General features: G+C 41.6%; 1 protein-coding gene across 17 annotated transcripts in view; it reads left to right on the top strand.

Annotated features, from left to right (window-relative positions):
- mef2d (myocyte enhancer factor 2d) overlaps positions 1–13,296 on the top strand; it is a 139,515-nt gene that overhangs the window by 63,982 nt on the left and 62,237 nt on the right. For all 17 annotated transcript variants that reach the window (XM_047360458.1, XM_047360459.1, XM_047360454.1 and 14 more), the window contains one exon: positions 7,871–8,074. In XM_047360458.1, coding sequence (XP_047216414.1) covers positions 7,871–8,074 — 204 coding nt within the window. The remainder of the gene's footprint in view (positions 1–7,870; positions 8,075–13,296) is intronic.

Genomic DNA, 13,296 nt, shown 5'->3' with positions numbered 1-13,296 from the left:
TTTTTATCCCAGAATGTTCAGAAGGAGACAGCCAAATCATTTACTATAACCCCAGCATCTCCTAAAGATAAAGCTCTGAAAAATTGCTAACTAGTTCTTTAGGTAATGGTTATCTAGCAGTTACTTTATCATCTTCTGACTAACAAAGCTAATATTTATGGCCCTTATTTCCTTGTTTAAACTGATCCGACCTGATTGTGTGAATTGTAAGTGACGAAACGAAATGAAACAACAGGCATTTTTATGTGTTGCTCCCTCGCCATTAGATGGCCAGATTCTTAAAGAATTAGAAACAAATCATACACTTATTGTTATTTTCAGAGAATCTGAATGTCCACAGGCCAATAAATTTCCTAGTTCAAAAACTATCAATTTATGGTAAATCTGGTCTTAAGAGAAAAAGGTTTTGGGTTCCAACATAACTTTCAGACAAGTCCAGCAACTTGTTTTAAGGTCACAACCTCAAACAGAGACGTCACAGCTTGTTTTTGGCTTTTATGTCTGATGGAAAATATTATGCCACCTGTGGGTGTGGCCCTAACACGCAGCATCTTTGAAAACTTCCCTGTCCTGTTTTATACCATCTGCGCACAGATTTAAGTTTGCTCTGATTTTCCGCACATCAAATGGCAGAAATTGTAGCCGTACCTGAATCCTTTTTTCCTCCTGCTAATCTTTTTTCCCTGTGTGTGTGTTTGTTTTTGTGCAATCCTGCGTGTTTAAACCAAACAAAGCCAAATCTCCCTGGATTGTAAATACCAGTTGGTTAAAGCAGAGAAGCACTTCCAAAGCCAATCAGCAGACAACAAGGGACCCTGTGCTTCAGCTACACTTCCAGTTCTGTTCGGCATGTTCACAACTGAGGGGGCTTGTAGAAGAGAACTTGTGTGTGTGTGTGTGTGGGTGTGTGTGTGTGTGTGTGTGTCTGCTTGAAAGAGAGGAATAACGTGTGACAGAAGGAGAGTGTGGAAAAGAAGGCATGAGAGCATGTGTGACATAGACAGAGAGCATGGAAAAGAGCATAACAGAGTGTGAAAATGACAGGGAGGGTGAAAGTGACGGAAGAGAAAGGCACTGTGCATGCAAGTAGAAACTGTGCACACGCCTCTCTTTTCCCCTTAATTAAATGTCTCAATCTAGTATGTTTCCAACACTGTGTGCATGCATAGTGATAAAACACTGATTGGAGTCTTGATTTTTGTTTTAGCGAAGATGAGCTTCTTTGAATAGCTCTGGTTTAAGATAAAATGAAGATGAATCTCGGAGTAATAACTCAGCGTTTTGGATAAAATATGATTTTTTTTTCTTTTTTCATTTTGACCAAAACAAGGGAGACACTGTGAGGTCAGACCTTTGAAAACTACTACTGCATGTCATGTCTCACATTGATGAGGCTGAAAAGTGCTTTAGATTGATCTTCTCTTTGAATTTCAACATTTATGATAATCTGATGTGATTGTACTGGTTTTGTCCTTCTTTATTATTATTTACTAAAACAGTTTTGCTTTTACTGAAAGAATAGACCAATACAACCCGAATACCAAATACAAAGAGCTTAAGATGTCTCACTTAGATCCTTCAAAATATTGGTCTACACATTTTGTTTCAATCCTTTGTACACTATTGTTGTGAATTTGCCTCAAACAATCTTATTGCAGCCAAGGCAAAAAAAGTTATTTCTTTATTTACAAATAACTTCAGGCAGGTGCCTCCACACTTATTGCCATCTGTCATTAAGCTGTGTAAAAACCCAAAAATATATTTGTCACTTACTGCAGGTGTATAATTTTTGAAAAATCTAACCTTTAGTTTGCTTTTATTTAATTTATTTAGAAGGGAAAATAATTATATGTTAAAAAATAATACGTTTTCTTTTACTAAATCACATTAGACACTCATAACAGTTCTATAAAATGAAATATAAATATATATATATATATTTACTTTTTGATTAGAGTGTTTCAGAGCCTTTAATTAGTAATCCATAATGTTATGTATTCGTGGGGTATAAATACCGTGTTCCACACTTCTCAAAATGGGAAAGACAAGGGAACTGTCATTTTCAACACAGTTCTCACCCACATACAGAAAACACTCAGAAGTAAAGTTTAATGTGTTTTTATTGTCAGCAAAGTAATCAGGGACGAGAACTGGAAACACCAACTGTTCAGGAAGAAAGGAGAAGGGACTGGTGAATAAATAGACAATATATAGCAACTTATTAAAGAGATCTGAGAAATGGCTTACTAAATTGCTGTTGCTTGAACCACCAGGGGTAGAGAGATTCAGAGTCTTAGCTTGCGAAGTGAGGTTGCTCAGTTGTCTTCTCAGCTGCTGGTTTGGTGCAAACCAGATGAAGCACAGGTGCTGATGCTTGCGATGGAGGGTGGAACAGGGTACGCTTATGCCTTGGTCCTGGAGTTGAAGGAAGCGGGAAGCCGCCAGCTTGGTCCGTGTCCGAAAAGTACCAACGGTTGGGAAACAAATCCACAAGAACTGAGAAACACCGAGACAATGAATACAAGTACACCATACACACACACACACACACACACAGACATCTTTCCCCCCTCAATGGCCGCCGCTTGGCGACCCAGAAGAAGTGGAAGGCAAGGAAGCACGGTAGTGGTCGATGAGAGTTTGATCACAGATGAATGACCGGGGCACCCAAGAGCGCTCCTCCAAACCGTAACCCTCCCAGTCGACAAGGACCTGCCAACCCCGGCCCCGCCGATCGGAGTCCACGATCCATCGGACCGTGTAGACTGGGTGGCCCTGACAGTTCAGGGTGCTTGGCAGGGGTTTGGTCGGTGGGCAAGAAGCACTAGAGATCCAAGGTTTTATCTGGGACACATGGAAAGTAGGGTGTATGCGAAGACTTGCAGGTAGACGGAGGCAAACCGCAGAGGGACTGATCACCGCCTCAATCTCATAAGATCCGATGAAACGAGGCGAAAGTGGTACATCACGTGCTGACAACCAGACCTTTTGGCCAGGCCGATATTCCGGGACAGGCCGGCGTCTTCGATCAGCGAAGCGCTTGTTCTGTTCTGCGGTCCATTGGATGGTGGAGTTCCAGATGGATTTGCAGCAACGTATGTGTTGGTGGACTGAGGAAACCATGATGTCTGTCTCATCAGCAGAAACCAAAGGCGGCTGGTAGCCAAGGGATTCTTCGAAGGGAGAACATCCTGTAGCAGAGGAAACGTGAGAATTTAATGCATATTCAACCCATGGTAGGTATGAGCACTAGTCTGTTGGGTTAGTAGAAGTGAGACAGCGTAGATTGGATTCAAGTTGTTGGTTGAGTCTTTCTGTTTGTCCATTAGATTGAGGGTGATAGCCGGAGGTTAATGAAACCTTAGCTCCCAAAGTTAATCAGAACTGCTTCCAGACCTGAGAGATGAATTGCGGGCCTCGGTTGGACAGAATGTCATGTGGGATCCCATGCAAATGAAAAATGTTTGGTGAGAAGCTTAGCTGTCTTACAATTTTGAGAATGGTAGTCATACCTGAAGATAGGGGTAGACCGGTAACAAAGTCCATAGCAATATGCGACCAGGGATGGCTAGGAATGCTAAGAGGTTGGAGGAGACCTGCGGGTGGTTGATTACTGGTTTTCTTTCTGGCACACATGGCACAGGCCTGAACAAAGTCCTTAACGTCCTTATGAACTTAAGGCCACCAAAACCTTCTCTGTATGAGAGCTATGTTTCTGCTGACTCCGGGATGAGCAGAAAACTTAGCTGTGTGCAACCAATCAATGAGTCTGGAACAAACATTAAGCGGGACATAGGTGCGATTGGGTGGTTCTGTGCCAGGGTTGGGTTCCTGTTGTTGAGCTCTGAGGATAATGTCTTCCATCTCCCACCTGAGTGCCCCAAACGTCCAGCTGGGCGGTAGAATGGGAGCTGGCTCCTTTACTGAGTCATCAACAGTAAACTGTCTGGAAAGGGCATCTGGTTTAGTGTTCTTAGGTCCAGGTCTGAAAGAAATGCATAGATCAAAACGCGAAAAATCAAAGACCACCAGGACTGACGTGGGTGCAATCTCTTAGCTGACTGTATGTAAGCCAAGTTTTTAATGGTCCGTCAAGACTTGAACAGGATGTTTAGCTCCCTCAAGCCAGTGGTACCACTCTTCGAGAGCTAATTTAATGGCTAATAACTCTCTATCTATAATCCATAATTTATTTCTGCGTTGTTCAGTCTACGTGAAAAGAAGGCACAAGGATGTAGTCTCCCATCCTCAGAATTCTGCAACAACACTGCTCCAACCCCAATATCAGAGGCATCGACCTCTAAAATAAACAGTTTCGAAGAGTCAGGGCGAATTAAGATGGGAGCCTGAGAGAACTTCCTTTTTAGTGCCTGAAACGCTTCTTTGGCCTCAGGTGGCCAGGAAAATGGAACTTTAGAAGAGGTTAAGGCAGTAAGGGGTGCAGCTGTCTGACTGTAATCATTTATGAAATGTCTGTAAAAGTTTGCAAATCCTAGGAACCTCTGTAATGCTTTACGGGTGTCTGGTACAGGCCACTCCAGGACTGCCTTAATCTTCTCAGGGTCAGATCGTACCTGTCCACCCTCAAGAATGTAGCCCAAAAAGGTGACAGAGGTTTGGTGGAACTCACTTTTCACCTTTCACAAAAAGACGGTTTTCCAGAAGACGCTGAAGTACCTGAGGAACATGGCGACGATGCTCCTCAATGTCCTTTGAATAAATCAAAATGTCGTCCAGATACACAAAAACAAAAATGTTCAGAAAATCTCTAAGCACGTCATTAACAAGGGCCTGGAAAACAGCAGGAGCATTGCAGAGACCAAAAGGCATGACCAAGTATTCAAAGTGACCGAGTGGAGTCTTGAAGGCCATCTTCCACTCATCCCCCTGGCGGATCCTAACAAGATGGTAAGCATTTCTCAGATCTAATTTGGAAAATACTGTAGCACAATGAACTGGCTCAAAAGCTGAGGAAAGTAGTGGAAGAGGGTACTTGTTCTTGACAGTGATCTGATTTAGGCCCCTATAGTCAATGCAGGGTCTTAACGACCCATCCTTCTTCCCTACGAAAAAAAATCCGGCCCCAAGAGGTGAAGAAGATGGCCGAATTATTCCTGCAGACAAAGACTCACTAATATAATTCTCCATGTACTTTGTTCGGGATGAGAGATATTATATAGCCTGTTAGAGGGTAGGGGGGCACCGGGAGTAGGTCGATAGCGCCTGTGAGGTGGTAAGGACAAAGCCTTGCTTTTACCAAAGACTCTCTTGAGATCATGATATTCTGAGGGTACATGAGTTAAGTTAATGACCTCATCTTCCTCATTACCCTGTTCAGAAAAATGCGGAGCGAACGCTGACTGGAGGCAAGATGAGTGGCAACTAGTGGACCAGGATTCAATGCGACCCTCAGACCAATCTAGATGAGGATTATGTTTTCGCAACCAGGGGTAACCTAAAACCAAGGCACCCTGTGATACTGGAAATATGAAAAAAAGATATCTTCTCCCTATGGTTTCCTGATAACAAAAGGTCAAGAGGCTTAGTCTGATGAGTAATTCGCTGTAAAACCTGTCCATCAGGAGCTAAAACAGATTGTGGGGAAGTAAGTGGTTCCACTTCAATTCAGGCCTTGCTTACTAATGCAGATTCAATTAAATTCTGTTCACTTCCGGAATCTACCAAAGCGGACATAGTCAAAGCTTGTTGATTAACTATGATAGTTGCTGGCAGGCTGAGTCTAGGGGCTTTACTATTTAAAGAATGGTCCGCCTTCATGGTTAGCGGACCCTGTCTTTTGGCTGCCTGGGTCAAACAAGACAGTCAGCTACAAAATGGTCAGGAGAACCACAGTAAAAGCACTGCTTGGCTTGTCTGCGTCTTTGTCTCTCTTCCGGAGTCAATCGGGTGTGTCCTGTCAGAATGGGTTCTGACCCGGTAGCTAAAGGTTGATGGGATTTAGCAACGGGTGAAAAATTATACTGCAACTGTGGTCTATAAACAAATCTTTCTGCTCTGGTTCTCCTTCTCTTATTCTGTTATCCACTCTTGTGGCCAAGGAAATTACTTCATCCAATGTGGGAGGTTCATCAGCCAGAGCTAACTCATCTTTTAGAACTTCGTCTAGGGCGTGAAAAAATGCAAACTTTAAAGCACTACCGTTCCATCCAGAAGCAGGTGCCAAAGTATGAAATTCTATCGAAAACTCAGTGAGGGGTCTATTGCGTTGCTTTAATGCCCGCAGCTGCCGACCTATACCTGTCTTATCTAATTTAAGGGAAAAAGTTTGCTTAATCTCTGAAATAAATTCTTCAAAGGTACAACCGAAATTACTGGAAACTGAAAAACGGGCCTCGGCCCATTGCAAAGCCTTGCTGGTACCAATGATGTATGAAATTTTAACATCATCATGCGGGAAGGAACGTGGAGAGCGGTTGAAAACTAATCCACCTTGGAGTAAAAATCCCCTACAATTACCCACCTCTCCAGAGAATTTTTATGAGTTAGGGGAAATGATGTCACGAGAGTGAGGAAGCTGTGGAGTTACCGGAGATGCAGCAGCGCAGAAGGTAGATCCAATACTCAGTAGATGATTATCCAGATTGCTCAGAGAACCTCTGGAATAAAGACGGGTCTCAGCAAGGTAAACAAAGCCTCAGGTAAAAACCTGCGAGGGAGCAAATACAATTGTTACTAGAAGCACATGAACGAAGCAAAAATCAGTAGAGGCTGAGTTTGTTACCACTAAGGCAAACACTCTGGCGTCAAAGTGCTGGCAGCCTCCTTCTTAAGTACTCCGCCATGCAATCAGCAGATAGGTTGCATCTGTCATCCAGCACACCTGAGAACCTCCAGCACCAACTGAGAATCACTGAAGCCATGAATACAAGTATACCATACACACACACACCAGCACATACACATGCACACACACAGACTCTGACAGGAACCTGACATACAAGTTGGGCAAATGTGTGTATTGGGCCTTACAAGTCTGTAAATGGCTGACTTTTTAGGCCAAAGTCTCTAGTAAAAACTGACTCACCTAAAGGTGCCCATATCTACATCCAGTGCAATAATTAATGGTTTTATTTTAAATAAAGCAGGCTGGATGAGGACCCATGTTTATTTTTCCAGCCTGTAGAGTAAGGGGTCATTATCTTGGGGTCATTATGTGGAAAATCTCCTTAAGCTGACTTGTTAAGACACATGTCTGATGCTGTGGGTCAGTTTTATTTTATTTTCTCCAAAGCCCCTAGGACCTTGTCAGAGTGCATGAAATTATAAAGCCTTGAAAGCACTATTTAAAATAAGCATCTGGTGGCTTCTTCCTGAAACCTGAAACTTTGATCATTAGGTCTTCAACAGGATAAGAAATGCATTTATGAACATGTGACCAAATCAACACAAAGATGGTTCCCCAGACAAAATCAATTTTCTTCCAGTACCGTCTCAGTCCCCAGACATGGTAAAAACAGTTACTATGAAGGGTGCTGTAAGTTGCTGCTGAACCAGAGCAAGAAGCTGAACCAGAAGGCTCTGAGCTACGGAAAATTTAATTGTCCTTTGTTACAGTGAGCAAGTTTAAGAACAGTTTAAGTTCTTGCTGTAGTGGCAGTTTTTCTGTAACTGCACCAAAGAGTTTTAGGTGGAATTTTGTGGTTGTCACCCAACATTTAGGCCAAGTGAGCCTTAAAAAAGAACAAGAAAGAAATGGAAAGTCTGGTTTAATTCAGTTGGTTTTGACAGACAATTGCTGCAATTAACATCTTCGTCTATAAACAAGAAAGTTTCCTTAACTTTGTACTAAATATGAGCTAATTTAATTTTCTTTTTTTTTTCATTCCCGCTTCCCTTTTCCATCCACTAGGTGACGTTCACCAAACGGAAATTTGGTTTGATGAAGAAGGCGTACGAGCTGAGTGTCCTGTGCGACTGTGAGATCGCTCTCATTATCTTCAACCACTCGAACAAGCTGTTTCAATACGCCAGCACTGACATGGACAAGGTCCTGCTCAAGTACACAGAGTACAACGAGCCGCATGAGAGCCGGACCAACGCCGACATTATCGAGGTAAAACGTGGGAACATCAGGGAAGGGCCAGTGGGTTTAATAACTGTATACAACCAAATGTTTCAGCAACTCTTTAGTCCTACACCCCCTTTTACAAGACCACTTACACATTTACTACAGTTTCCCTTAAACCAAACAGGTTTTTATGCAGTGTAACCATGTGATCCACTGTCTTCTCTATCATATGAAGAAAGAACACATATACGTCTCCTGGAGAGAAATGAGCTTCCTGGTTTTACTCTTTTATCCCGGTTGTTTGCTGCTTTTTCTTCAGTTAGTTGTTAAATCCTTCATCCAAATGTGACAACTGTGTCTCATCCTCATTTAGTTTCCTTTCCTCACTTGTTTTATGAAGAAAAGTTAGACTGAAAAGGAGCAACATTTCCAGTTTTATGGGTCATTATAAACCAGCTTTATCAATTTTAAAACCTCTTTACCAAGTCAGAGAGGAGTTCAGAGAAGCAGTTTCATCTGATATTTGTAATGTCAAAAGGTTCTACTCCTTGTTGATGTTTGAATCATCACCCTTAAAACTCTCTTGTTTATTGATGCACGGTCTTGTTTGTTTATGAATGCTGGTAAATTATTATTTGCTTGGTATTCTAGTAGTACTTGCTTCTGTGTTTATTCTCAAGTGGGATCATTAAGATTTAATCTGAACTAATCTAATGCAGCCCTCTCCAGACCAACATTTGGCCGTAATTAAGCCGTGTACAGTTCATTAAGGCCGGCAGAGTTGGTGTTTAACTGTTTTTATTCTCTTTGGTCTATCATGGTATGAAGCTCACCTTTCAATCCACTAACAGCTTTTTTAAAACTTCTGCAAAAACACAAAAGAGCAGATAAACTGAAACAGATCTTCTTGTGGAGTTTTCTGTCCTGTCTAATGATGCAGAAAAAGGATAGACTTCTTCTTCTCTTTTTCACAGAAACTAATATTTAAGCTAAGAGCTGCACATGAAGATTTGAATAATTATTTGGGCTGGAGCCAGAGGGTACAAACACAATCTTAACATCAACAAGCAGGAGAAATTGTTAGCCTTACTCTGCTCAAAGTGTAGAAAGTCCACTGAGAAACACACCTCAAACCAACGTGTGACACAGCTAGGTTTCTATATTGTTTCATTACATCATCTGATGCTTCTTAGTCCTAATACTTAAGACTTTAGTCAGATTTATTCCAGACTTGTTGACCTCAGTCAGTCATAATTCAGGTTAAAAGCAGTTTTATGGCATGATTTTCCTCAGTTTCGGTGGCATTGTTGTATTCTTATCCAGGGATCTCTCCAACAACAACATGGGCAACAAGCCAAAGGACAATGTTTGGAAGCAATTGGAAACCACCTCAGCACAAAATGGTCACCGCATAAACAAAATTCTGCCAGTGATGGGTGAAAAATACTTTTACATTTACAGAAGAGAGATCATGGATTAGGTGAGGGCAGAAGGTGGAAGGTCAATCACTGAACAACATTTTTAGCTTCATTTCTCTGTGTGTTGCTAGAGCTCTTCGGGTGAGCACACTCACATGCTTAGCTGACCCTTTTCATACATAATAACCATCTCATGAATTCAACACAAGATGGTATGATTCAACGAGATGTGTGCATTACAGTGCAGCACTCATGCTTCTTATGGAACGTTGACTTAAAGCTGCACTCAAATCACCTTTGAATATTTTCCCACTTGTTTTATATATGTTACCTCAGGAATTTCAGCCATCCACAAACAGTATCGGCATCAAGTCATAAAGACTGCTATAGTTAAAGGCACATTCCGCAAAGGTACCAGCAAGCTTTGAAAAAATCTGATTATTAGCTCAAAAATTGATTTTATTTGGCTATTTTAGTGGTCCTCTGACATGAGCTGAGAAGTCTCTAATTTATTCAAACTGGCCTCATAATTTTGGAATAAAACCTTTTGCTGGCAATGATCTAAAGTGAAGAAGGGAATATTGGAGTAGGAGTGATTCCCTGCTGCTTTCATCCAATGCTTCTACTGTCACCTGCCAAATTACAACCTGCACAAACCTTCCAAATAATCCAACATAAGCAAAGTTCAGTTTTTAACATTTTGCTATTTGATTTGATTTGATTTCCAGTATTCATAAAGTAGATTTTACTGGGAGTGTTAAACTTAGCTAGCTATTTTTTGTCATGCTTTCAGGCTATTTTATCAAATTTGTTATCGGGACGTACCAAGAAGTTTTAGATTTTGGAAGATTGGTCACATGAGCCCCTAAAGGGGCTCAAATGACCTCTGACAGCTTCTTTAAGGCATCACTATTTTCAAATACCTAAGAAATAACCCACCATCATCAGCAAAATCATTCACTAACTGCAGTTATATGATGAAAGGGTTTCATTTACAGCTGTTATCCAAGTCCCGAGGGAACTTCGGTTGTTTTAATGCAGTTATTGCCCCTGAAGACGTTAGAACACTTCAAAATGTTATTTCTTCTATTTTGACTAAAGTTAGGAAACCCAAGTAAACATCAGCTGTTTATCAGTCTCGAGGTGCACCAAGGGTTCACATGGTTACAACTTCCCAACAGATTTTCTGTTAAAACGTTCATTCAGATTCCGTTTAATAAACCGCCGGAGGAACCATCGGAGTGTCCGGAGTTTTCTTTGACTGTATGGAGCATAAAACAACGCAGAGTTGACCCTCCTCCACATGTTGCTTCTCTCTGCCAGTCTGCTGGTTAAAAGAAGGCACCTACATTTTTCAACAATCTTGGTTAGGAAATACAGGGGTTGGACAATGAAACTGAAACACCTGTCATTTTAGTGTGGGAGGTTTCATGGCTAAATTGGACCAGCCTGGTAGCCGGTCTTCATTGATTGCACATTGCACCAGTAAGAGCAGAATGTGAAGGTTCAGTTAGCAGGGTAAGAGCACAGTTTTGCTCAAAATATTAAAATGCACACAACATTATGGGTGACATACCAGAGTTGAAAAGAGGATAAATTGTTCGTGTGTTTGGTTGGTCATGTGGTGTTTGTTTGGTTATGTGACCGGGATAGTGAAGCCACACAAGACTGAAGCAGAGAAGCAATATCAGTGGTGTGGTCATTTTTTCACAGTGTCAAAGGGGTAGGGTAGTACATATAATTGATAAGATAGGGGCTGCACAGCGGCGCAGTTGGTAGTACTGTTGCCTTGCAGCATGAAGGTCCTGCGTTTGAATCCTGGGCCTGAGGTCTTTGTGCATGGAGCTTCCATGTTATCCCCATACATGCCAGGGTTGTCTCCTGGTTATCCAGCTTCCTCCCACAGTCCAAAAACATAAATCTTAGTTTGATTGGTTATCGGCCATGACAGCAAATATTAAAAACTACTCTATTACTAAGCATCTGACGACAGGCTGACTACAGCAGACACCCCGACTAAGTAACCAGTTAATATCAGCTTGTTGTACTGGTGTTACTCTGGAAGTAGCACAGTGGCAAAATGTTAAATATTCTATTCTGTAAGCACTTGAAAACTACAACGACATTTGGTGGGTTATGTTTGCTTTAGTTTCTTTATTAAAATCAAACTAACTAATAAAAGACATCACTTTAACTGTAATGGTCAAACATTATATTAATTTGAGAGCAGTCGGAATAACTGCGGCTTAGCTGTGATAAGATCATATACATTTTAGTTTTGATTACGTTTTAATAGTGTGTGGAACCATGGTGGATTCTCATAAGTCAGGTTCTAAACTTTCTTTACGAATCACACGCTTGCCGTCCCCATAAAGTACCAAAGCTTACAAACTAAATATTGATAAATGAAAGTGAAAAGCAGAGAATCTGTCATTGTATGGCTCGTGTAAGAAAGTTTCCTTTATAAACTGCCAGTGTTGTGGTTTCTTGGTAAGGATGGCACCTGCCAATCATTTATTGTCTCTATACATCCATCACACATTTGGTGCTGAAAAGAGGACTGTCCAATAAATGTCTTTTGTGAACATCGTAATGTGCAAAACACCTTCAGACTAATAATATCTAAAAAGAGGGTTCCTATTTTTTTCAATTTTCTTTTGTATTAAGAAAAATACCTGAACTAAACATGAATTTTCGATTCGCACTGAGAAATTGTTACCAGCTCCTGATGTTTCTGTTTAAACAACAATCAGTTGTGGCTTAGAGAACACTATATAGGCTGTCTGTCTCTAGAAATCACAGACAGAATGTTCCTAAACTTTGCCTTTTTTTATATTGTTAAAACGTACATGTTGTTGGACAGTTTTAAGGCTCAAACTAAATGCATCCTATGGGAATGTCATCCAATGATAGCTTGCAAAAACTGCTGAACCCTCGTGTAAAGTGTTGGCAAAGCAGTTTTACTTTTGAGTGTGTTGAAGGTAAAACTTAGGTGCCATAGTTTGGGGCAACATTTTTTACTCCTACTTCTTTGTCTGTCACTTCCTGTCTTTCTTCCTCCCGCCTCCCTCCTCCTAATCTCCTGATTCACTCGGTCACGACAATTTCTATCTTTTCCTGTCCTTCTCTTTCTGCCTGTCTCAGAGTGTCAGCAGTAAAGCCTTTCTGTAGGCAGTATCTCCAACTGCAGATGGCTCTTAAGTGTATGCAAGAGTGTGTGTGTGTGTGTGTGTGTGTGTGTGTGTGTGTGTGTGTGTGTGTGTGTGTGTGTGTGTTTGTGTCATGGCAGGGCGTTGGGCAGCTCTGGGCCACATCAGCTCAAGCTCCACTGCTTCTGTTTGTGTGCGTACATGTGTTGGTGCTTCCAAGTGTGTCGCCCTGTCTCTTTCTTTATGTGTGTGTTCATTAATGTGTGTGTGTTTGCCCGCACATAAGTCCACCTCTGACTCTCTGCTTGCACGCTCCGCAGTGGCCCATGAGAACTCCTCATACAATATTCAGTCTCGGTGAGGCTCTCTGTTGTGTATGTGTGTGCGTCCCACATGGATGTTTCCCTCCTGTACTGGCTTTTATTCTCCCCCTTCCCCTCATCCACTCCACTACCTCACCCTTCCTCTCTGTTGCCCAGGAGGCATTTAAAATCATTCTTCAGTATTTGTCCCCAATTGTCTTCTTCACCAGATGTGCGCCGGTTTCTCCTGTTTTTTGTGCAGGTGTCCCTTTTGTCCCGACTGATGTTTTGTTTTTTATTTAGGCCTTCTTATTTTTCACTGAAAATGTTAGAATTTCTTTCTTTGGGTGCATCTTATTAGGTGCCTGTATGTTTATCTGTGGCTTTCTGCTTCAACA

This window comes from Girardinichthys multiradiatus, chromosome 3 (assembly GCF_021462225.1).
Source record: "Girardinichthys multiradiatus isolate DD_20200921_A chromosome 3, DD_fGirMul_XY1, whole genome shotgun sequence".
In the NCBI taxonomy this organism is placed as follows: Eukaryota; Metazoa; Chordata; class Actinopteri; order Cyprinodontiformes; family Goodeidae; genus Girardinichthys; species Girardinichthys multiradiatus.
Note: the sequence above shows the minus strand (reverse complement) of the source record. Positions and strands in the feature narration are given on the sequence as shown.